This window comes from Emydura macquarii, unplaced genomic scaffold, assembly GCF_026122565.2.
Source record: "Emydura macquarii macquarii isolate MOO-44397 ecotype Brisbane River unplaced genomic scaffold, CSIRO-AGI_Emac_v2 contig_3079, whole genome shotgun sequence".
Taxonomy (NCBI): domain Eukaryota; kingdom Metazoa; phylum Chordata; order Testudines; family Chelidae; genus Emydura; species Emydura macquarii.
The window spans coordinates 39,860-62,502 of record NW_027133216.1 but is presented as its reverse complement, the minus strand read 5'-3'; the positions used below and the strand labels follow the sequence as shown (position 1 = coordinate 62,502).

General features: G+C 45.0%; 1 protein-coding gene and 1 pseudogene across 1 annotated transcript; both read left to right on the top strand.

Annotated features, from left to right (window-relative positions):
* LOC137141499 (butyrophilin subfamily 1 member A1-like) overlaps nucleotides 1-22,643 on the top strand; it is a 39,792-nt pseudogene that overhangs the window by 4,913 nt on the left and 12,236 nt on the right.
* Nucleotides 13,332-15,611, top strand: LOC137141501 (butyrophilin subfamily 1 member A1-like). Its single transcript, XM_067530386.1, has 2 exons — nucleotides 13,332-13,356; nucleotides 15,097-15,611. The coding sequence occupies exons 1-2, from the start codon at nucleotides 13,332-13,334 to the stop codon at nucleotides 15,609-15,611; spliced, it is 540 nt and encodes a 179-aa protein (XP_067386487.1).

Sequence of the window (22,643 nt, the reverse complement as noted above, 5' to 3'; positions counted from 1 at the left end):
TTCAGGGATTCAGGAACCTGCGGTGATGACTCGGCCCAGGACAGCCCCGTGTCTGCACGGACCATCCGAGCTGGGACTCAGCTAACGCTGCTCGATCCGGGCTAGACTCTGCTCTGAGAGCAGAGATGGGCTGGGCTCGCACCTCCAGCCCTGGCAGCGACACAGACCCAGGCGTCACCGCACCCCCCGCTCCGCAGCACAACGGGGGTTTGTTACTGCGGCGATGAAAGGGGAAGTTTCCATTCGGGGCGAGATGAAAATGTAGCGAACATTGTGACAGTGTTTAGCAGTTCTGGGCCCGGCCAGATCGGGCCGTGGAAAGCGGAGCCTGCTGCCCTCAAACACACGGGGGGGCTTGGAGAGAGGATCCTTCCCCCCAAAGCGTAACGAGGATGTGACGGGCACTGACAGCCCCGCCTCTGTCCTGGGACTTTTCTACTTTCGATTCCGATCTCGGTGCAGGGACCGAGGCAGACCCGTTTCTAGCAGTGCCCGGCGCAGGACACAGACCAGGATTAATCCTGCAGCCCCGGAACGGACCCCGCCGCGGACAGTGTAAACTCACTGCAGGGGAATGGGTGCGGAGTTTAGAAAACCCCAGATCTCAGCACTGCCCCGAAGCTGATCCCCAGGAGCAGGTGGGTGAGCTGCTGTCCATTGAATGTATCTGCCTCTGCATCGCTCTGCTATTCCCAGCAGACATTTATCGCTGCCCCACGGTGAATTGTTAACTGCTGGACAGGGGCGTAGGGGGGGATGGGGGAGGGGACTGGCCACGCTTGTCGCCCCTCCTCCCCCTCCCGCCCCCGCATGACTTGGAGCAATGACGTTGCTTGCTCCTCTTTCCCCTCCTCTCCGCTCCGGTCTGGTCGTTGCTCAGCCAATAGGAAGGCAGCGTGTGGCAGAGCCAATGGCAGGGCTGGGAACCTGCAGCACTTTTTAAAAGTCCCAGAGCGGAGCCGGGTTAGTCTGTGCACAACAAAACCGACAGAGTCTGCAGCACGTTAAAGACTGACACATATCTACTTTCGTGGGCTGCAACTCACTTAGTCAGATGCATGAAGTTGAAATCACAGATAGGGGGTGTGTATATATACATCTAAGAGTAAGAAACATAACAAGGGGGAGGGCAAGTGCTAACAAAGTCCATTCAGTTAGGGTAGATGAGGCCTATTCACAACCATTGATTAGAAGGTGAGAATGTGTGAACAGTGACAATCACTTCTTGTAATGAGAGAACCATGCCAAGTCCCTGTTCAGACCCAGTTTGATTGTGTCGAGTTTGCAGATCAGTTCCAGCTCTGCAGTTTCTCGCTGAAGTCTGTTTTTGAAGGTTTGTTGTAGAAGTATGGCAACTTTCAAGTCAGCTATAGCAGGGGTGTCAAACATACGGCCCGCGGGCCGCATTTGGCCCGCGAACCTCTTGGACCCCCGCCGCCGAAAGTTAGTAATGGAGCTGCCGAAAGTCCGCATTGCCCCTTAAGCGATTTGTGGGGCCAGCGTCTTAAAGTGGCAATATCTTTCGCTCCAGCACCCTGCCGCCGAAATGGGGAACTCGTCCTCAGGTTTTCGGCGGCGGGTATCACTCCTCGAAATCTCTTAAAGAGGCAATGTAAGTAAGCTGAAATCTACTGATGCTGCGCCGCCAAAAACGGGCAGAGTGGCTGAAATATTCGGCGGAGAGCATTGTATGGCCCCTTCAAGGTAGAGGTTCTGTGATTTCGGCCCCTCACTTTGAGCGAGTTTGACAACCCTGAGCTACAGAGTGTCCTGGGAGATTGAAGTGCTCTCCCACTGGTTTATGGATGTTACCATTTTTTATGTCTGATTTGTGTCCATTTATTCTTTTGCATAGTGACAGTCCGGTTTGGCCAATGTACATGGCAGAGGGGCATTGCTGGCACGTGATGGCATATATCACATTAGTAGATGTGCAGGTGAATGAGCTCCTGATGGTGTGGCTGATGTGGTTAGGACCTGTGATGGTGTCACTAGAGTCAATGTGCAGGCAGAGTTGGCAACGGGGTTTGTTGCAGGGATAGGTTCCTGGGTTAGTGTTCTTGTTGTGTGGTGTACGGTTGCTGGTGAGTATTTGCTTCAGGTTGGGGAGCCTGTCTGTAAGCAAGGATAGGTCTGCCTCCCATGGCTTGAGCAAGTGAGGGATCATCTGCTAGGACATGTTGTAGATCCCTAATGATGTGTTATAGAGATTTTAGCTGGGGGCTGTAGGTGATGGCCAGTTCTGTTCTGTTGTTTTCTTTGTTGGGTCTGCCCTGTACGAGGTACCCAGAAGCCCATGAAAGCTGATGCCTGCAGAAATGTGTTAGTCTTTAAGGTGCTACAAGACTCTCGTTGTTTTTACTTTTTAAAATGTTCACTCTTGAAGCAATCCCTGACTCGGCGGCAGGGCAGCTCTCAGCCGCAGGCTCTGGGCTTAGTCTGAAGCTGCTGCAGATTTCACCGTGATCTGCCCCCACCTTCACATGCTGACATGTTGGAAAGGCTGGAGCAAGCGCCTTGTGACACCGGCACAGACAGGGCTGCTCAGGCGGGGCGGGAGCTGCTGCCCAGGGGATGATGATCCGCACACACAGCCCAGCTTTGGAAGTTTAAGGACACCAGGGAGTCCTGGGGACCCCAGTGCGCAGGAGCTGGGCAGCCAACCCAAAGGCAGGGCTCCAGGGCAGAACCTGTCACACACACACACACCACCGCCACTGGGCAGCCCAGGGGCATCTGCCCCCGTCCCACTACCAGCTGCACCACAGTGAGGGGGGTGGGGGAGAGCGGGAAACAAGCCCGCAGACCCCCCCTTCCCTCCGTGGGGCACTGCCACTGCCACTGATGGGGCAGGGTGCAAATGCAAGCATTGGCCCCTGTGCGCTGGAGACCCACAGTGCACCAGTGCGGCAAAATGATCCTGTAATCCCAGGATAAATGTGTCTTACTCTGAGTACAAACTTTGCTTTTGAGTCTATATTCAAAATGCTACACGATCTATTTTCAACTTTCATTGTAATTTAACACCAGCCTATTTTAGTTATTGGATTTAAGAATTTATTTCTTTCTTCTTATATTTTATTGAAGAAAACTGGACCTGAACCTCCTCTCAATGCATTCAAAGGGAGATTCAATTCAATGCTTCTGTTTTGTAAAGTAAGTTATAAACTCATACAAATCCAACTTTATCTTTCTCTGTATTCCCTGTTATTTAATAGCTCTGGTTATGGGACTGAAGCACTTGCCTGTGATATGTTGAAAGTAGAGAAATGGGTAAAAAGAAAAATCAAGAATCTCTCTCTTTTTTTTTAGGGATGGGACAAAATCAGACTCATAAAGGAAATATATTTTCAACTTTAATAGAATGACTGTTCTGACTCCATAATATGAAAAGTTCACTTAATAACGTATTTACTCATTTTTTATTTAATGTGTCCTCGTTAATGTTTGACTTTAATGATTTAATGTTAATGAGGGTTATGCTCATTATGTTAATTTTTTTTTTCCCCTCCTTCTTCCTGTTGTCTAGATCAAGTTACAGTGAAGATGAAGCTTGTCTTTTTCTGTCACGGCTCCAGAATCAGCTCCCCTCTTCTTGGTTTTATTTTCTTCCTTACTTTTTATGTTCACAAGATGGAATCAGGTAGGAATCCCCATTGTGTCTGCTGTTTCTTGGAGGATTTATTTAGGCCCTTGAAGTGTCTTAAAAACATGCTTAACTCAAAATCAGTGGAACAACTCACAGTGTGTAAACTTACCCACACAGCAAGATCAGCACCTTCATTATTCAATTTTGGCTCTGCTTGTGATGCTGCTGGGTTATTTTATTTGTTTCTGGGACAGTGTAAAGGTCTCTTTATTCACACAAGTATTTTTAAAAGACTGTCAAGGATTAACAAAGCATTAGATGGACACGTATTGAGGAGTTTAATAATAATAAATAATAATAATTAAAGAAATCAATAAATTAAATTAGTGGGTTTCAGATGTAAAAAAGATCAGAGCCATGGTCTGAGACTCACATGTGCTCAAAACAGAGGAAGAACCAGAATATATTGATATCATGTGACTTTTTTATTGATCCTGTTAGCGAAGACATATACGTGAGGTGTAGTATACAACATATTATTAGGTATTATGTGCACGGTAGTCCTATAATATGCATTATATATATATATATATAATGGAGGTAACTTTACACCCCCCTGGTTTGGATTGTGGTGTCCAAAACACAGATAAGGAAGGTAAAGAACGCGTTAAGGAAGTGGTGGCTGAGATCGTAGGTGAAGTAAAAAGTGCTTTTTCACTTGTCATGATATAAATATAAGTGGTTTGGAGGGAGGGGGGGTATTTCTGAAGCACACCCTCTGTGTACGGTAAGCACACTGCCTGATAATAATTGCCTCTCGGAAGGAGGGTGTGTATGTCTCCTTTTCATAGTGAACTGTTTTATCTTTGGGCAACACACTGGGTTAAGTTTGGTTATTTGGTCTCTTGATCATGTGACGTATTGAGCCATAATAGTCCAAGAATTGGCTGTAGCAACAGAGCTCTGTCTCAGGAGCACCATGGTGAAAGAACACCAGATATGGCCCATCTACCCGACCCTTAGTCCTCTTGAGGCCCAGCAAATTTCATGTGAGTTCCAGAGCACTTAGGAAAACAGGCTGTTGAATAGGAAGCTTGTCTCAACCACACACCAAGCACGTCCATTCCCACTTCTCTGCCTCAGTTTCTCTGATGTGTGACTGTGCCATGGACAGAATGCACCCCTCTTCAGCTTCCCACCCCGTGTCAGCACCTGTGCCATGCACTGAACCTCCCTATTCCCAGCTCCCCACTCCCTCCAGTGCTCTGTGCCTGTGCCATGCACCAAGCTTGTCTGTTACCAGCTCCACGCCCCCTCTCAGTGCTGTGTGTCTGGGCCATGCACTGCGGCTGAGTGTTCTTATAACACAGCCCCACCCCCACTGCACATGAGCACTGCTCGCCCTGAAACATTCAGCCTGAAATTTTCCATGCCGGTGTCTGCCTCCGCCCGAACTTTTTGGAAATGGAACCTGTTGGATGTGTCCTTCCTATCCAATTCCCACCTTCCTCTGAGCTTTTTTTTTTTTTTCTGATTCATTCTCCAGCAAAGTTCACAGTGATTGGATCCCGTGACCCTGTCACTGCCACCCTGGGTCAGGACACTGTGTTGCCCTGTCACCTGTCGCCCAGGATGAGCGCTGCAAACATGGAGGTGAGATGGTTCCGGTCTCGGTTTTTATCCTTTGTGCACCTGTGTCATGATGGGGTGGATCAGGATGAAGGGCAGATGCCAGAGTATCGGGGAAGGACAGAGCTTTCGAAAGCTGAACTCACAGATGGAAACGTTGCCTTGAGGATTCTCAATATCAGACTCTCTGATGAAGGACAATACCGCTGTTTTGTTAAAGATGATACATTTTATGAAGAAACCGTATTGGAACTGCAGGTAGCAGGTCAGTGGCTTGTGTCTGTTTTATCTTTGCGTGGTCTGAAGGCTTTATTCTTTCCTGTTACAACAACTGTGACTCCCTGCTTGTGATATATCTTACAATAACACAGTGTATCTAAGTTTCAGCAAACAGCCACTTTCATACTAGGGGAAATATGCTGACAACTTTCCCGACGTTATTAAAAACATTTTCAGGATGGCCGGGGCACTTTCTTGCCCAATCTTGATTGACTCCAAAAAGGGTCTTTAGTTAATGGGGGAAAGGACTTGTGCACAAATATGGCCTTCCAGTTGCTCTGCAGTCATTTCTAGGATGTGTGGCTAAGGTGGGATTTCCAGACTTTTATGGCCTTCTTATCGGTTCACTACTGGTTGTTACTTAGGGGTGTAGTTAAAATCAGATGCAGCCTCCTTGTTTCCTGAGACCGTATAATTGTGATGGTGGTGGTGGGGAGTTATGTATTTACCACGCTTGCAAGACGGATCTTTCTCCCTTGCTGCTTTGACACTGTAACCATGAAGCCAATTAAATTTCTTTACAATAAATATATCTATCCAATGCACTTACTGTCAGATTTTCCAAAAGTTCATATCCCATTCGGGTATCTAAATGAAGGGCTCATATCTCCAAAGATGCTGAGCACTCAGTTGCTCCTGTGTTGAGAGGACAATATTTCCCACTGACAGTGCTATTATTTTAAATATTTCTTCACATTTTTGTGTGTCCATGAGCATTGGGATTTCAGAGATTCCAGTATCCATTTAACCTTCAACTGGCTACCCACATGAATTAGTGCTTTCTAGTGTGAGGAAGGGATCCACAAACTGTCCCTCCTCCCTTATGCCTTATAAATTAACTCATGTAATTAGCACCTTTCTGTATTTCCCCCTTAGGACTAGGATCTGCTCCTCTCATCTCTGTTGAGGGTCACCAGGATGGAGGGATCCGGGTGGTTTGTCGATCAGCTGGTTGGTACCCAGAGCCTGAGGTGCTGTGGAAAGATCTCAATGGGCGACATTTACCATCACTCTCTGAAACAAAATCCCGAGGGAATAACAACCTGTTTGACACAGAAACTGCTATCGTTGTAAAAGAACAGTCAAACCAAAACTTGTCCTGCTGCATCAGAAACACCGTTCTCAATCAAGACAAGGAATCGGCAGTTTATATAGCAGGTCAGTTACCATTCAAATCCCACCCTGAACTCACCATCGCTAGAAATAACACATGACATAGGAAGAAAAGAACTGAAACATGTGTGCTGGGTATTTCATAATCCACATACAAACAAAGAAGATGGGAGGCTGGTATCTTTACGGGGTCGCAGTTTAGGCAGCCCGATTCCCTTAATTGTGAGTATTAAGGCTATGAACTTTTTGCATTTCATGTACATTTAATATTAAGCCTGACTTTCCTGATATTCTAGTGCACGTGCACACACACACACACACACACACACATTCACACAAAACTTCCACCAGTTTTTAGGTGAAACTTTCACTCAGTTCACTGACACAATATGTTCCTGCAACCTTAAATTCATATTAATGATTTATTAAAATGTGGTAAATTTTGTACTGTGGCTTGTTTGTGATCTTGTCGCTGCACCAACTCATTCTTCATTCACTGTTGTGCATAATGTTACCTATGTCATGTGATGTTGTTTCTACTGACGTTCAATGGGACTTGTGCTCCTTAAGTCACTCTGGTCCAGATCCACAGAGGGACTCAATTTACCCTGGTCTACACAAAAAAATTGCACTTATTAACTATTAAGTTAATCAGTTCCAGAGAAGGTCTCAGGCACATTTGAAAAGTCCATCCTGGTCATATCCATCATGAAGTCTTTAAACCATGATCTGAGGACTTCAATAAGTCAGTCATAGGCTAGGGGTCTATTACAGGGGAGGGTGGGTGAGGTTCTGTGGTCTGCGTTGTGCAGGAGTCAGAGTAGATGATCATATTGGTCTGTGACTGAATCACTGTGAACACAAGACCAGCAAATGAAAATTAGTTAGTTTGCTGCACCAATATCTTTAGGAATTGTGATTGTGATTTCTACAAATATTTGAAGGTAATAGTAGATTTTTCAAAAATATGCTAATTAAAATGGCAATTTCTGAATGTTGCTGAATACTAAGGGACACATTATTTGCTGGTGTAACTCTATTGACGTTAATGGGGTTTTATGAGCAGATAATTTGGCCCTGAAGTCTACGGTTGTCTGAATAGAAATGAATCAAACCAGGCCTGTTTTTTCAAGGATAAATCACTGTTAAAGCTGTGTTGGTTGGAGCCATTTTTAAGATCAGTTTCTGGTCATTTGTGTAGTACACACATGGCCATTCTTTCATTCTTGTCTCGCACAAATCCTACTGGGCACTATCTATGTATTTGTATGATATAAAAACACCTGCTTTTAGTCATCGCTTCCAAACTAAGGCAAGTCCTGGGTGTTTTGTTTTTCAGATCCCTTTTTCCCGAGGGTGAATCCCTGGATGGTGGCTCTGAGTGTGATCCTGATGGTTTTGTTTGGTTCCATTGGCCTCACTGTTTATCTCTTTAAAACGAGAGGTAACTATCAAAGGGAGAAATACACTGGACATGAAGGTTTTATTCTAATAAATGAATAAGGGCAATTTAGGAATTGAACTTGAAATGAATGTGTGAGCTGCTGATCTTGTCCTAACTGAAGAAGAATAATATATTTGTATTTATTGATAGAGGGTGGTGGCAGAGGTGGGTGGGAGAGAGAATAGAAACTGAACCAGACAATCAGATCATACAGACACAGCTGTGTTCTGCTCGGTCCTCCATCTCTCCGTCTTTCCTAGTTCTCAGGGGGTTACAGCTGTCTGTCTCTGGTCCCACTTGAGACAAGGTTCTGCAAAGCCTAGGCTCCCATATGTGTCCTTCAAATCTCTTTTTTGCTAATGAAATTTAGTGCAACTTGACATTACAGTGATGGGCCCTATAGAAACGCCCTGTGGTAAAGCAGTAAATGACACATTTGTTCTTCAGTTGGGGGGGGGGGAGTCATATAAACTTTTACATAACTCAGACATCCCTGTCCATGCCTCTGTTCACTTAATCCACAAAGAATATCTGCCCAATTTCCAAATAAATGGGACATGTCCCTCTATGCTCCTAATGAATTTTGTTACTATAGCATGTCGTGTTCTAACTCTCATGAAGCACGAGATGAGAATAATTTGTTTATTTCTTAATTTTTTAAGGGAAACTCACTGAAGAAGTTGATAAATTTCAATTTTCCTTTTTCCACAAATACAATTTTTGATGCTAGTTTTGATGCAGTTTTTGATGAGAGTTACACATTTGTATATAGGCTTGGTTGTTTTTTTGATTTATTTTTATTTTTGTGTGTGTGTGTTGGGGTGCGCGGAGGAAAGAGGTTGGTGTGTGTGTGATCGGCTGAACGTTTTAGGGTCTGTTTGGGTGTTTCCAGAGACTGTTTCCCCTAAAGTCCTTCTAACTGGGGCATTAGCTCAGCATAGGCATGTGTCTCAGGGTTGTGCATTTTTCACGCACCTGAGAGAAGTGGCTATGCCAAGTTTTCAGTGCAGACGAGACCTCAATCTCAGAATTTTTCACAAGAATCTACAGAGGTCTGGCTTGTTAATGAAGGTGTGCTGAAGTGGGAATGTTCTGTAATATGTTTATCAAGCACATGTGTGCCTCAGTTTCCCCTATGTACAGCATTGTTACCCAGTAGGGGGAAAGGACTGTTTGCTCTCAGAGCAGGCTAGGAGACATAAGTGCAGGTGCTGCCTGGCTGTCTGGGCCTTAGTCCCTACATGGATAGAGCATCTGAGAAGACCATGGCAACTCCAGTCACCTGGACATTGGCACCCAGCAACCAATGACCCCAGAGGCAAATGATTTCCCCACACCTGAGCAGGGAAGCTGAGCAACATCCCCCAGCTCAAGAGCAAAGGACTGGAGAGGTGTGAGGTGGGGGATAGATGGTGGCTGCTGGAAGGAGTTGGGTGTCTGACCAAGGGGTGAGACAGACAGAGACAGACAGAGCTAGAACAGTGAGGTTCACTACAGCTTGGCTGGGCTCTGGGCTGACCAGAACGGTCTGTGCTGTAACCTTCCATTCTCGGTGACAATGTGAGGGCTTCCTAGGCAGCTGTGTCCAGGTAACTAATACACCCGACTGTTCTGACAGCGCTCTTTGAGTGTCACTGCGAACGCTCGGTGAGGTGTGTTTATCCCTGAAGAGTGTGCCGAGGGAGTCTGGACAGCTGGACGCCAGGACAGGGTTTGTCTTCAACCACTCCCTGCTGCAGTCAGCTTGGACCTGGTCTGAAGGGCCCTTTTGAGTAGCAAACATTCACAAGTTGTCTTCCTACCAGCGGCTCTGTTGCAAGAATCGCCTGCCTCTGAGTTCCAGCAGCCTTCCTCCTGGCTGCCACCCCCTTCCTGTGACAAACTCTCCCTTTCAAGATCATGTCCTCGAAGTGGAGCAAGCCCTGCAGCAACGGCTGGTTAATACCACTTGAGCCCAGAGGAGTTTTCGTCTTTTCCTGTCTGTGATGGGGTGTGGCCCCTTGACAGAGTCTAGTTTTATAGAAGTTGGAATAAGTCTAAGTTAGATAAACTTCACACCGCAATGTTATTTGGGGTGTGGAAAGAAGCAATAAAAAAGAAGTTGAATAGAAATAATCACCCTGCCTGAACTTTGTATTGATGATAAAGAACACAGAAGGGAAGGAAAACTCCTAAACTTTGATATGTATTTCTGTTTATTCTGTAGTGAAACAAGATCTAGAAATTGGTAAGTATCGTTGTCCTTCCTCTGCTAAGAAATTTTTGTACCAAATTGGATCCTCACGTGGGAATTTGTTTAAACGTGGTGGTGGTGTTTGTATTTAAATTGAACTTTTAAAATAGTTGCAATATGAAACCTTTTTTTGTTTCTTTTCTTGTTTTATTATTACTATTGTTATTCTGGTAGAGTGTGGGGATTTGTTTTTTAATGTAACTTCCCCATTGTTGTTCCTTAAACTTGGATGTATATATATACCTGCCTTTTGATTCCTATTTCTTGCATCTGAAGAAGTGGGGATGGGGATGGTGCAGCTGCCTTTTATGTCCCTTTGCCATGCGGTTTCTCCCAAACAGAGTCACACCGCACATGGCATGGAAAAGATTCAGAGTCCACTGTCCATAGGCACGTTCCTACATGTCCTGGTGACTCATAAGGTGTAGCCCCTGGGTTCTTTCACTGGGCTCATTGTACCTGTGAGTTCCCATTAAACAGGTTTAGTGCTGCTGCCATCCTATCTGGGGTGTCACCCAGAAACCCATCACAAGTTTGAAATACAAATATACCAGACACCTTTAGAATTCATAATACAAAACTGAGATACACACACAAACGTGCTTATCAATCTCAGCGAATCATGACTTTTCCATGTATGAATTATTGTCATTTAGCAATATTGATATCAATAATATTATAAATGGTCACTCCTAATCTAGACATCATCACACATGTAACAAACAATACATGTATTTCTGTTTAATTTTTAGGCAAACGAGATACAGAAATTGGTAAGTGTCATTATCCTTCCTCTGACAAGAATTTCTTTTGTACCAAATTAGATCCTCATGTGGGAGTTTGTTTAACTGGTGTGAAATTGTTTGCTTTTAAATTCCACTTTTAAAATGTCGTTACATTTTTGTTTTGCAAAATTTTTTGCAACCTGTTTTTGTTTGTGTGCTTGTTTTTCATTATTGTTGTTTCACTGGTTGGGGGGTTAGTGTAACATGAAAAAATGTGGGGAGTGCAAAAACCAGAAGGGATCATTGGATCCTCTGTTGTCTGATGTCCTGAAGAGGAGGTTGATTTCTCTCAGCCTTCACTGTCATATTGATGACATAGGGAAATAAAACATAAGAAAAGGGAAACGCCTAACAAACAATATGTGTATTTCTGTTTAATTTTTAGGCAAACGAGATATAGATATTGGTAAGTGTCATTAACCTTCCTCTGACAAGAAATTTTCGTAACAAATCTTCATGCGGGAGCTTGTATAATTATTGTAGAGTTGTTCGCTTTTAATTTTAACTTTTAGAATTTTGTTGCAGTATTACATTTCTTTTTATTGTTTGCTTGCTTGCTTTTAATTATTCTTTTTTTAAGGGAGTATTATTGTAACTTTATAAAAAGTGGGAAAAGACTAAACTGGATAAATTTCCCACCAAAAGCTAATTTGAAAAATTGATAAGCAATAGAGTCATAGAATCACTGAGTTTAAGAGCAGAAGGAACCACTGGATCCTCTAATCTGGCATTTTGAGGACAAGTTTGATATCTCTCAGCTTTCACTGTTGTACTGATGATAAAGAGAAATAAATCATAAGAAAAGGGAAAATCGAGTAACAAAAATATAATAATTTTTATGCAAACGAGATATAGAAATTGTTAAGTGTCAGTATCTTCCTCTAACAAGAAATATCTTGTACAAAATTGGATCCTGATGAGGCAATTAGCTTAATTGTTGTGGAGTTGTTTCCTTTTAAATTTTCCTTCTTTTTTCTTTTTTTTCAGCAGTGGGGGTTGTTTGTTTAATGTAATTTTATAAAATTTGGGAAAAGAATAAACTGGATGAATCTGACACCTAAAGATAATTTGAAAAATTGATCGTTTTGATTCACAGAATTTAATAGCTGAAGGGAAGACTGGATTCTCTTGTCTGACCTCCTGAAGAGGAGGTTTAATAAAAATAATCTCTCAGCCTTAATGTCGTATTAAAGATAAAATGAAATAAAGGGAAATTTTTAACAATCTTTCTTTCTTTCTTTCTTTAATGGGACACACAATACAGAAAATGGTAAGTCTGATTCTCTGTCCTCTGATAAGAAAATTTTTACATAATGTTATGATACCTCATATGGGTGATTTGTTTCTTTAATTTTTGGAGTTGTTTCATTTTATAAGTAACTTTTTAAAAGAAATTAGGGAAAAACTAAATCTGAGGCCTTTCAAACCAAAATGTTTTAATGGACTGTTTTAATGAACAAAGATGAGTTTTGTGTTGCAGTGAGCTCTCTGAGTGTCAGGGTTGAACAAAAGTAAGCTCGCATCTTTACCTTAGTACTGACAACTTAGTACAAAAGAACTTTAGCTTGTAAAAGAAGAAAGTTGTACCTGAGATTTGACACTACGTGGATGAACCCTATCAAAAGTGCCACTGCGGAAACACAGTTAATAAATGCTTGGTTTTTTTGCGGACAGGGAAGAAATTCAGAGCTATTTTCCAGCTTTCAAACTAAGCTTGTTTTGAGTCATGAGAGTCAAAATATAATTGATTGTCAAATCTTTCTGCCCGACTTCCATATAACTCAGACACAGCCCTCCACACTCCCATGAATTTCAGTCCTTTGTTGTGTATTAATGCAGAAGGAAGCTCTCAATAATCATTAATATTTATTTCCATATTTTTAAAGGGAAACTTATGGCAGCATTTGGTAAGTCTCCTTTCCTCTCTTTCCACCACTACAACTTTCTACAACTTTCTATCTTGATCAGGGTGGGGGATTTGATTTTCTCCCTACACTGTGATTCCCTCTGGTAAATTCCCTTCTCTGCCAGCTTCTTGGAGATATCCTTCTGCAACAGCTGATTTTGAGTCCATCCCTCTGAAAATAATGGGTATTACTGACCTCGCACCAGAAGCACTCTGGAAGTGCAGTAGAATTGCAACAGACCACATGTAATGGTCCAATGTATAGACCACTAGGGTCTATACATTGGAAGGTGGCTTCTGGTACAGAAGAAGGATGTAGGTAGTGACCAAGAAAATATGGCCCTGGAGGAACCATGGGAAAGCACTGGAGGACGATCGGTATCTGAGATGATTAGCCTCCATCCACACTGCAAAGTACCCAGGTAACCAACCTGAAATAAAGTGGAACCTGGACTATAGCCTATATCCAAAGTCTTGCCAGCCAGCCTGAGTTTAAAGGACCAGCAAACCTGAGTCAGAGTTTTTGTGCTTCAGCAATAAACAGCTTAGGGGCAGCAGCCAGGTAAGATCCTGGGCTAACTCTGCAGTGAAGATACACCCTGGGAGAGAGACTCATGCAGATCAGTGGAAGTTCTCATGATTTATATGACAGGATACTTCTGGAAAACTTATAACTTTATTTTCCCCTCATTGTAATAGTTTGTACAATATTGAACCATGAAATACTTGTTGAGATCAGCTCTCATTTCTAATTATGTGGTTGGTTTTAGGATGGAGAAGACACGTGGCACCGATAGAAGAAGGTAATTAATGATAGTATTTTATCAGTGTCTATATATCAGTTCCCATGAGACAATGTTCCTCTTTTTCCTTGAATGTGGAAGTGGACATGTTAGTTCATTCCCAGCATCCTGCATTTCACAGCACAGCATGAGGTGAGGCAGGGCTATGATTGTGTCCTAGCACACCACAATGATCTGTATCATATTGCAGCTATTCTTCCTGCCTCTCCACTGCCTACATGGGCTCTGCACCCAACAGAGATTTGTGAGAGCAGCTTCCACTCATTGGACAGAGCCAGTGGGAAATGCAGCTCCACAACCTCTAGCCCAGGGGGAGTTTGTTTTCTCTCCACGTTCTGAGGGCCTGTCTCCAATGCGCTCTATTTCTTCCTTCATCTTCTCTATGGAGGAAGCCAGTAGCTCTGCAGTGACCTCATATAGATGTGGTGAGCAGGGAGTGTGTCTGTGGGTGATCCTTGCTCTAATCTCAAGCAGGGGAACAGAGCCTTGATCACAGACAGAGGCGCTCCTGTCTCCAATAGTGATCAGGCTGCTAATCTAGGACGCAGCAGAATAAAATCAGCACAGACGGGCTCTGCAACCTGTGATCTTGTCTGTTTTGTCTTCTCTCCAACTACCATGATACCAGAATTCTCCTGTCCCTGTTAAACAGGACATCACTTCAGTCTCCCATCACTAGCATGGCCCTCTCTTTCTTTCCACCAGCCACCCACTCCACAGCTCCCCCCACACATAGCTTCTTCCTCATTCAGCTAGGAGCCCTTCCCCTGTGTTAACCCCTCCCTCATGACATGTACTTTTGTGTTGTAACTGCTGCTGAGCAGTGCAGTTCTGGGCATGTTCAATCCTGCTCCTGTTTGGCCCCTTGCTGTCCGAGGACTGACATTTCAGAGCAGGCAGGATACCAGCGGGAGAGAGGCCCCAACCCAAAGTCCAGCTCAGGGGCAGCAGGGACACAGTGAGATTCAAGCTGGGGAGGAGGAGGGGAGCTCTGTCAATGTTCACTGAGTTGTACAATCTGCCAGGGCCCCCAGAGTCTCTAGGCCCCTCCGTGGGGAGAGGTCGGGGCAGGGGGGAAAGATTCCAAGTCCCAGGCTTGGCCCAGCTGATTCTTTCACTCTGTGCCTGACTCGTCTCTGCCAGGCAGTGACTCTCCCCAGCACTTTGCTGCCATCTTAGAGCTGCCGGGTAAATCCTGGAGGAAGGAGATTTCCTGATTCACGCTCCAGGCAGGGCAGATTCTGTCACTGACACCATCAAACCCTCCCCCAGGGCTGAGATCTGCCCCTAACGCTCTGATTCTCTCTCCACCCAGTGAATGTGACTCTGGATCCAGACACGGTTCATCCCGACCTCGTCCTGTCTGAGGATCGGAAAAGTGTGACAGGGACAGACACACGGCAGGATCTGCCCAACAACCCTGAGAGATTTGACACTGCTTATTGTGTGCTGGGCTGTGAGGGATTCACCTCGGAGAGACATTGCTGGGAGGTGGAGGTGGGGGATGGGCGGTGCTGGGCTGTGGGGGTGGCCAGAGAGTCTGTGAGTAGGAAGGGAGGGATCGACCTTATCCCTGAGGAGGGGATCTGGGCTGTGTGGCGGTGGTGGGGTCTGTTCCAGGCTCTCACCTCCCCTGTGACCCCCCTGCCCCTGCGCCGGGTCCCCAGCAGGATCCGGGTGTGTCTGGACTGTGGCCAGGGGCAGGTGACATTTTTCGATGCTGGTGACCAGGCCCCGATCTTCACTTTCCCGCCGGCCTCTGTCCCTGGCGGGAGAATCCGCCCCTGGCTCTGGGTGGGGGCAGAATCCCAGCTCAGACTGTGTCACTGAGACACTGGGGACCCTCTCTAGCCTCACACACCCTAGTCTCTATGACCATGGAGGACTCCTATCTACCCACTCCAAGGCTCTTCATCTCTATGATCCCTGGAACTTTCCCCCTCCCTGCAGCACCAGGGATGGGAGGGGGGGAGGGTGAAGAACCCCTGGAGCTGCAGGGGGAGCAGAGGGGCCCTGAGGGGCAGATGTGGGGCTGGGCAGGGGCAGAATTAACAGCCGGGCTGGGGACAGGCAGACGTGGGGGTGGCCAGGACCCAGCATTAATTAATGAGGTTTGGGGGTTGGGAGGGAAGCTCCGCAGCGGCAGGGAGGGTTTGTACAATCTGTGGGTTAGATCTCACTGGGGCTCCCAGCCAGAGCTCCTGTCACAGGCCACAGTCACCTTCCTCTGTCGCTGCAGGGCTGGCACCACAGGAATTGTCACACACACATAGGGGATGGGCAGGGAGAGTTCAACTCACAGGATCACCCAGATACAGTCTGTGTTGTTTTGAAACCTCATGTTTTGCAGGTTCAATTTCACAACTTTTAGTTCTGACTCATGATTTTTAATTTCTGGGGCTGGCATCACTTGCACCAGGGTGGGTTGAACCAGAGCAAATAGAGGAAAGAAAAGGGAAAGATAAAGTAAAACAAAATAAACAGACTCCTGGAGAAATGGTGTAAAATAGCTACGAAAACAATGAGAGAAAAATACTCTGAAGAGGGGAAGCAGCCAGAGGGGAAGGGATAAACTCGGGGAGAGAATGGAGAACATGAGTGGGGAATGATCTGTGACAGGGATCAAAGGGAAGTGGAAGAGAAAGAGAAAGAAACAGGGCTGGGAAATGTGGTCTAGAAAAATGGTGAGTAAGAGTGAACAGTATGAAAGAAAAGGGAACACAAAAGGGACAGAGAGAGATTTATAAATCACCCTGAAGATGAGACTGCAACTCATTAATTGCACATGTCACTTCCTTTACTTTGTTGCCATTTTAATGTCATAAAAAAACTGTTCTCAAAATCTGTGTCTCTTTTCCACTGTGGTTATTGAAGCTACTTCTCAGCTCCTTTTCAATCTGAGGGATATTTATTAAATTACATCACGTTAAAGCATGAAAGGCAATTCTGATTTATTTTGTTAATTATCCAGCTGCAATTGTTGGGGGTAGAATCGTGGGATTTGCTTCCCTACTTGGTTGTGAACCTCCAGCACCAACAGGGAATATACCAGCATGTCCCTATGATGTGAGCTGAGTTTTACTGTGATATGTTTGTAAGTCCAGGTCTGAGTGTCTCAGTGTCTCTTCAGCAGCTGAAAGGGGGGCTGCATGGGCTTTGTATCTGCATGAGTACAATGAAGTATTTAGCATAATTCACCTAGGTGCTGAGCATGATGAGAAATGGTTGGCAGGGCTGGTTTTGGGCTACAAACCACTTTTGTGTTAACTGCTGGGGTAATGAAATGTGTCCTTCAGTTGTATGAACAGATGTCAGCAGAACTGTGCTTAGTCTGTTATGATAAAATCTGCACCCTCAACTAAACCGAGCTCCACAAGGGTGGCAGACAGATGTTTCAGCCTGGAGAAGAGAGGCCAGTCTCCTATAGGGATGGCCCTGGGCCTGCATGGAGTGATTCCTCCCATTGTTAAATGGTAGAATTAATGCTTCTCTGGGTCATTTGTTTCTTGAAAGCACATTGTCTGTGTGTCAGCAGAGGGTCTCTCTCTAACAGCTGGACCAGTAGAGGATCTGGGAAACCTTGCCTGACAACAAGGCAAGTGGTGAGCACCAGGCAACTGGTGGGAGGCTGGAACAGTCAGCAGAGAGAGTGGCACAGTTGGTGCCAGCAGAAACAGTTGGTGCCAGCCCGGTACAGTCAGGTGGTCAGTGGGAAACAGGCGTGGTCGCTGCCAGCGGTCGGGGACTCCGCGAGGCCCGAAGGCGGTACGAGACAGCAGCAGAGGGGGCCTGGTCAAGCCTGTGTCGGACAGGAGCGGCATAGGGTGTGGAGCCACACCCGAGAGGTGGACATTGCAACTATGACGGTCAGTACAGGGGATGAAGGAAGGGAGAGGTGAAGGACACGCTCTGTACTCTGGGATGGGTTTGGCTCATTGAGTTCATGAAAAAAGCTTGCACTGTTTCCCAAACCAGTGCTGTGTTACCTCTCTTATCTTTCTTATCTTTGGCTTGTCTAGCTTCACATTCAGAAGCCCACAGGCAGATAGATTCATAATCGGAGCCTGAGTTTACTCCAAAATTAAGGGCGGTTTGCAGATGGGAGCTGAAACCTTCCTTCAACATTGTTAAGAATGCCTGATCGGTCTTTTTGGGGTCCGAGATGCCTGCATTACTTGAATACACTTCCCATTTTCGCTCACAGTATTTGGCAGCAGGTTCATCCTTGCCTTGCACGCAGCCGACTATCAATCCTCAGTTACCGGCTCCATTGCCCAGGGCATTTTGAACGGCTTCTTTAAAATCAGTGCAAGCACAGGTCATAGCAACTTCTGACTCAAATGTAACAGAGGCCCAACTGGCGTCTCGATGTTCCTCTAAAAGGACCTTGACCCGTGAAAGGTCGGGGCATTTAACTTTAGTCAGGATATAAAGATCCCTAGGATGTAATGTACAGGTTGTAACCATCTGATTTATCTTTTTCCAAAATATCAAGTTTGGGTCTTTGGGCTTTAGATCCGGGAGATCCTTTAATAAGCCCCTCATTTCCTCTGTACTGAGAGGAATGTACTTATAAGGGCTGAGCTGTGCTGTTACCTCCCTGTCCCGTTCATCGCGTGGTTACTTGGAACAGGGCCAGGGGAGCGCTGGCATCAGGTTCTGGGTTGAATGGAGGAGGAGGGAGGGGCCAATTATTCCGAGTTCCCTCCATGTTTGCCTGCCTCCATTTCTGTATCTCTTTTGTGAGCTGGTTCCAATTAATTTCTTTTTGGTTATGTTCATGATCATTGTCTGAACCAAAATCGGTGTGATCCTCCTCTTGCATGATAGCAGCAATATGATGTGCAGAGGAGTTACATTCTTTCATTGTAACCTTTAAAGCATTTGGAGTTCATTTAATTTATGGTTCAGATCTGCCTTTTGTCTCTGCACTGATGTGAAAGGCTGGTTTTAACTCCTTTATGCCCTATTCACAGTAAAGTATCACAACTCCTTTCTCTAGCTGTCCTTTCGTTGACCAGACCACCACAACAAACTGTCTTTCACACTTACACCGGTCCAGCCATCTTTCACCATCCTTCTGAACCTTTGCATGCTTTTCTTTTAGAAATTCAATGGTTTTTCCTCCCGTTGAGGGCATCATTGAAGCACCCTGGGGCTGGTACGCATTGTCACACAAAACCCACTTAAATGGTGTTTCAGGGGAATCAGCCGGGCACCCTTGTACTCAGCACGACTGAAGCACACTTGGTGCTCAGTACTTGGTGTTGCAGCCTTGCCTGGATGGGGGGATCCCTGGTAGTGCAGCCTTTGTCAAAGTGATCCCTTCACCCCGACCTAGGGGACAGAACTACAATTTGAAAACACAATCCCTGAGCTTCTTGTCTGTGCCTTATCCTTGGTTCGTTTTATTAAAAAAAAAAAAAAAAGTCTCTCCTCAGGGAGTCCCAGACTGCCTTGAGGTGGTAAGATAAAAGGTACTCACCTCTGTCCTTGGTCAAGCACCCAGGATCCCAGTCACATCCTGCTCGCTGCAAATTGTAAAGCACGAAGGATTCTTTCTCCAAGAATCAGGCAGCACAGACAATACTGAAGAGGTTTATTCTTCTGATAAAACAGCTTCAAAGCATGGTGTTACATGGTCAATTATATACCTCTTATCAATTACATAATACGTTTTAAATTCTTTATCTATTCACTTACAAATACAGACACTGTCCCATCCCGAAGGAACAACAGTGATAATGGTCGTTAAGTACCCAGGTCTACTTTAATTTATTTATCAAGGATGCCAGGAATACAGTTCTGAGGAGATCCTCAGCTGGTGTAAAGTTTCAAATGTGCTGTTCTCATTGGAATAGCTGAGACATTTGGCCCTGAGCAAGTTTTACACCAGCCGTTGTCATTGAACTCAGTATGCTCGTTAGCCCTTTACATGAGTTTGGACCTACAGCTTGTTAACACAAGCCTTACAATACACTAAGTCAAGCACAAGGGCTAGAACTGCATAAGGAGGAGCTGTAACTGCAGAGGAAGGATTGTCCGGGGGTCATGGCGTGAATCTGAGACTGGTGACCCAAGTTATATTCTCTGTTTTGTGAGACTTTCTGTGTGGTCTCATGCAAGTCACTTCATTTCTCTAGACCTCAGCCCCCATCTGTGAAAAGGGGTGAGAATGTTTCCCTATTTCACATGGCTGGTGTGAGGATAAATACACTGAAGATTCTTATGATCTTGGAGGCCATAAAAGAACCAAAGGTTGCTAGAGGGGAAACGCACATCCAGAGCTACCTTCCCTGCTGCACTCAGTTTGGATCCAATCAGTTGCTCAAGTTACCCATTAGCAGCACCTCTCAAGCCCAGTATGTCACAAAGGGCAGCACCTGAGAGAAGGGAAACCAGAACCTCACCCCATCCCTGGCACAACACAACACAACACAGCCATCGAGGGAAGTGGACCAAACCAAACAAGGACAAGTATTTTTCCTTAGGTTAAATATACGAAGTGGGAAGGTTCATTACAAACAGAAACCATCCCTGCTTAACTGGCGTCCTTCAGTTCCTGGGGAAAGTCTCCCTCAGTGACATGGGAGGGAGAGGAGGACCAGGTTTGTGTGTGGGTCCGGGGGGTTTGATGGTGAAAGGCAGGAAGTTCAACAGAAACAAACTTCCCCACAATATTTTTTCTCAAATTAGTTTGAAATATTGCAGATTGTCCTAAATCCTGTGATGTTGGTCAACCCCCCTGGGATGCCCAAGTCCATCCCTGGCACAGGCTGGTGGGCAGTGCAGGGCAGGTAGAATAGGAAGTACAGGATGGTGAGTTGAGTGGGACCATGCTGAGAGAGTCCCATCTAGGCTGGGTCCGTTCTCTGTGGCGCCTGGATGTCTGGACTGCTCCCAGCACACCAGGCAGGCTGGCTCAGCTCAGCTCAGCGCTGGGATGGGTGCAGACACACAGAGCAGCGCATGCTGGGGCAGATGTGGGGGCACAGACACCCAGAGACAGACAGATCAGACTGACGTGGCGCTGAGGAGCAGGGGTGTTAATGGGAACAGACACTTGAATGGTCCTGTTGCAGACTACAGTGGGAGAGGTGCGAGAGGCTTGAAAGCTTGTTTCTTCCGAACAGAAGTTTTCTACTAAAAGAAATGACTTGCCCCACCCGGTCTGTTTATTAACTCTATTCCTGCAGTCAGGGCTTCCCTGTTGTTTCAAGTCTTGTTCAGGTAATGGCAGATAGTTACATGGACCTGTGAAAACATCACACTGGGATTGTCTTGTTCTACCCTCATCAATGCACTGCCCACTTATAAAGGAACAGCAAGAACCTGGAGGGTTTGATTCAGGGATTCAGGAACCTGGGTGATGACTTAGCCCAGGAGAGCACCATGTCTGCCGACTGATCTGAACTGGGAATCAACTAACACTGTTTGATCCTGGTTAGACTCTGATCTGAGAACAGAGATGGGCTGGGCTTTCACCTTCAGACCTTACAGCAATAAAGACACAGGCTTCACCATAAACTCTAGTTTAGCAGGACAAAGGTTGCTTATTCTTACGGAATTAAAAGGGGAGTATTCATTTGGAGCATGAAATGAAAAATATAAGGATTATTACGACAGTATTTAGCAGTTCTTGCCTTCAGCCAGATTTGGGCACTTGGATAGCTTCTGCAATGAACACTAGTACCCTAGGAGGGCTTCTTGGAGAGAGGATCCTTATTCCCAAAGTTTAACGAGGATGAGATAGGGACTGAAATCGCCATGGCATTCCAGTTACTTTTCTACTTTCGCTTCCTATCTTGGTGCAGGCAGCGAGAGAGACACATTTCTCTTCGGTGTCTGACAAAGAATAAAAACCGTTTCGGCAGAAATATGGAAGGAAAGACTGGGATTCAGCTCTTTGCCTCTGTAATTTTTTATTAAGAATTAATTTTGCAGCCTCATAACAGAAACAGTCACTGAAATTATAAACTAACTCGAGGAGAATGGATGAGGATTTTAGAAAACCTGAGATCTCAAAACTTTCCAGGATTCATCAGGAAGGTGAGCTTCTGTCACTTGAATGCCATCTTCATTGTTCTTTTATAACTCCTTGTAGACATTTTTTCTTTGGGGGATCTTTCTCTCTCTTTTCTGTTATTTCATAGCTCTAGGTTATGGGACTGAATCATTTACCTGTGATATGCTGAAAGAAAAGAAAAGAGTAATAAAAAATCAAGACTCTCTCTCTCTCTTTCACACACATGCACGCACACACACACACAGTCTTTTTCATTCTTTAAAACTTTTTTTCCATTGATGGAATTATTACCAACTTTTACACTGATCTGACTTTATTTTAATGTGGATTTCGCAGGGATGGGACAAAATCAGACTCATAAAGGAAACACATTTTCAACTTTAATTGAATGGCTTTTCTAACTCCATGATATGAAAGAGTTCACTTAACAATATATTTATTTCTTTTTTATTTAATGTGGCCTCTGTAATGTTTGTCTTTAATGATTTAATGTTAATGAGGGATATGCTCACAATGATAAGGTTTTTTCCTCTTTCTTCCTTTTGTCTAGATAAAGTTACAGTGAGGATGAAGGTTCTCTCATTCTGCCACAGCTGCAGAGCCAGCTCCCCTCTCCCTGGTTTTATTATTTTCTTCCTTACTTTTTATGTTCACAAGATGGAATCAGGTAGGAATCCGCACAGTCTCTGCTGTTTCTTATAGGATTTATTTAGGCCCCTGAAGTGTCTTAACAACATGCTTAACTCAAAGTCAATGGAACTATTCACAGTTTGTAAACTTAACCACACAGCAAGATCAGCACCTTCATTATTCGATTTTTGCTCTGATTGTGTTGC